The sequence below is a fragment of the Lipotes vexillifer genome, unplaced genomic scaffold (genome assembly GCF_000442215.2).
Source record: "Lipotes vexillifer unplaced genomic scaffold, Lipotes_vexillifer_v1.1 scaffold402, whole genome shotgun sequence".
Lineage (NCBI taxonomy): Eukaryota > Metazoa > Chordata > Mammalia > Artiodactyla > Lipotidae > Lipotes > Lipotes vexillifer.
The window spans coordinates 3,696,202-3,698,422 of NW_006798409.1; the positions used below are offsets into that span (position 1 = coordinate 3,696,202).

Here is a 2,221-nt window from a genome sequence, read left to right on the forward strand (position 1 = left end):
GGGGAGAGGGGGCAGCAAGCTGAGGAAGTCCCGGTGGCAGGGGCTGGAGTCGGGGGACAAGTGAGGGAAACAGGTTTAGCTAAGACTTCGAGGATTAAAAGGAAAAGCCATCTCGCTTCTGCTATAGTACCCTCACTCCCACCCAAGAGACACAGGAGTGTGTGTGTGTGTGTGTGTGTGTGTGTGTGTGTGTGTGTGAGTCTGTGAGAGAGAGAGAGAGAGAGAGAGAGGAGAGATTGAAATCTGAGGTCCTGTAATATTTGAAGCCTTTTCTTGAATCAAAAAGCACAAAGCCATTTTCTGGGCAAGTACCCAAAGGAAAACACAGAAATTTCATTCTAGTAAATTATTTTAAAGTACCACCAACTGGCTTTCACAGGTGTGTGTGGCTGGGGAAAGGCATTAGCAAACAGCCCATTTCCTGCCTGAGAAAGGCCAGTGGAGGTCACCTCGTCAATCAGGGAGGGCCAAGCCCCTGGGGGCGGATCACCTGGGATGATGGCACCTCTTGCTGTGCCAGCTTTGCCCCAGGAAAGCTCAGCACAACATACTCCTTAATTCTTTTCTCCTGAGGGACTTTCTATTCAAAAGCTCGCCACCCTCCCATCCCTGCTGAGTAAATGATTGACCGGCTCGAGCTCTCCGTCCCGCCAGGGCTCCTGCAGCTCGGGGGAGGTCTGGGGTGGTTTTAGTCATCCCAGGCATTTTTCCAAAATAAAGCATTTGCATAGGTTTCCTATCCAGCATAATAAATAGCAAGAAGCCAGGCAATCACTGGAGAGTTTTGGTCTAGTGGCTTCACCAGGTGTCTGGGGAAGCTGGCACCTGCCTTGGGGAAGAGCTCATTGTGACCTTGCTGAACATGGGCAGCGGGGTCCCGGGACAGTGAGGAGGCTGTGGGAAGGGAGAGACCCAGTGATGCACTTGGGAGTCCTTGAGCCCCGCCCTCTGCCCAGACAACCCTCTCAGCAGGAGGGATGGTCTCTTTTCCATCCATAGCTCCATAGATATTTCTGCCATGAAATTCATCATTCACCTTTGTAGGCATTATGAATTGCTCTATAATACCCAAGCGTAAGAATAATACCTGCCTTTGCTTTTTTTTAAAAATCAAATCTGGTTCTGTTTCAAACACAATGAGATACCACTACCTGTGAACACCTAAAAGTTAAAGGATTGACGATATCAAGTGTGATGGTGGTGGTGGACACAGCTGAGAATACAGGCGGAGAGTCTACAGTTAAGAAGAAGGGCCCCAGGGGTTTGAGAGCAGGGCCCGACGGTCCGGAAAGCTGGAACTGAGGGTGGGGAACATGTCGGATTCAGAGCTCAACAGGAAGTGGGACCGGTGCTTGGCAGATGCCGTCGGGAAGATAGGTACTGGTTTTGCCTTAGGACTTGTTTTCTCACTTACCTTCTTTAAAAGAAGAATGTGGCCATTAGCCTTTGGTTCTGGAATGGGATTGGGAATGGCCTGCTCCAACTGTCAGCATGATTGTCAGGCTCCATTTTTTTTTTTTTTTTTTTTGTCAGTTGAACACATTTTAATACGTTTAAGTGGCATTTTAACCTCTTTTATTTTTATTTTTTTATACAGCGGATTCTTATTAGTCATCCATTTAAAACACATCAGTGTATACATGTCAATCCCAATCTCCCAGTTCATCCCACCACCGCCACCCCCTGCTGCTGCAGGTTCCATATCTTCTACATGGAAAAGATGTCAAAGAGCAGCAGCAGTGACTTAACATCTGAGAACATCCCGGCGGGAGGGAAAGAGAGAAATCGTTTATTCCTCAGGAATATACTGAAGTGCCCTGGAGTAAGCTGACACCCTTCTGTGACAACGTTATCAGTAATGCTTTAAACTCCAGCACACTGTGTATGTATTTGAAACAAAGTCTGTTTCTTGTTTTGTATTTTGTCTCTGGAAATTGCAAGGAGGTGGTCTTAAAAGAAATAAATTAAACGAAAATAGGCCAAAAAAAAAAAGAAACGAAAAAAAGATGGACCTGACCTAGGGCAGACCCTAGGGATATTCAACATGAAGGCTGACAAAGAGCAGAAGAGAAGGAAGAGAAGAGTGGAGGTGAAAATGCAAAATGCAAGGGGGTTACTTGTTTATTGACTCCCCCCAGCCCTACCACACGCACACAGAAGGTCCTCCTAAAGCAATGAACAAACTGTCCGGGGAGAGAATGATTACCAGGGAAGAGGCAGG

At 47.0% G+C, this 2,221-nt stretch overlaps 1 protein-coding gene across 1 annotated transcript; it reads left to right on the plus strand.

The window, feature by feature from the left end:
• Positions 1-1,313: 1,313 nt before the first annotated feature.
• On the plus strand, positions 1,314-1,743 carry LOC103083292 (mitochondrial inner membrane organizing system protein 1-like). The gene is made up of 2 exons (XM_007470495.1): positions 1,314-1,502; positions 1,696-1,743. The coding sequence occupies exons 1-2, from the start codon at positions 1,314-1,316 to the stop codon at positions 1,741-1,743; spliced, it is 237 nt and encodes a 78-aa protein (XP_007470557.1).
• The last annotated feature ends 478 nt before the right edge of the window (positions 1,744-2,221 follow it).

Bases quoted from the DNA above. Each gene is read 5' to 3' on its own strand.
- LOC103083292 (XM_007470495.1), top strand. From the start codon at position 1,314: ATGTCGGATTCAGAGCTCAACAGGAAGTGGGACCGGTGCTTGGCAGAT. The intron at 1,503-1,695 runs GCTCCATTTTTT...CTGCTGCTGCAG, and splicing joins ACTGTCAGCATGATTGTCAG to GTTCCATATCTTCTACATGG.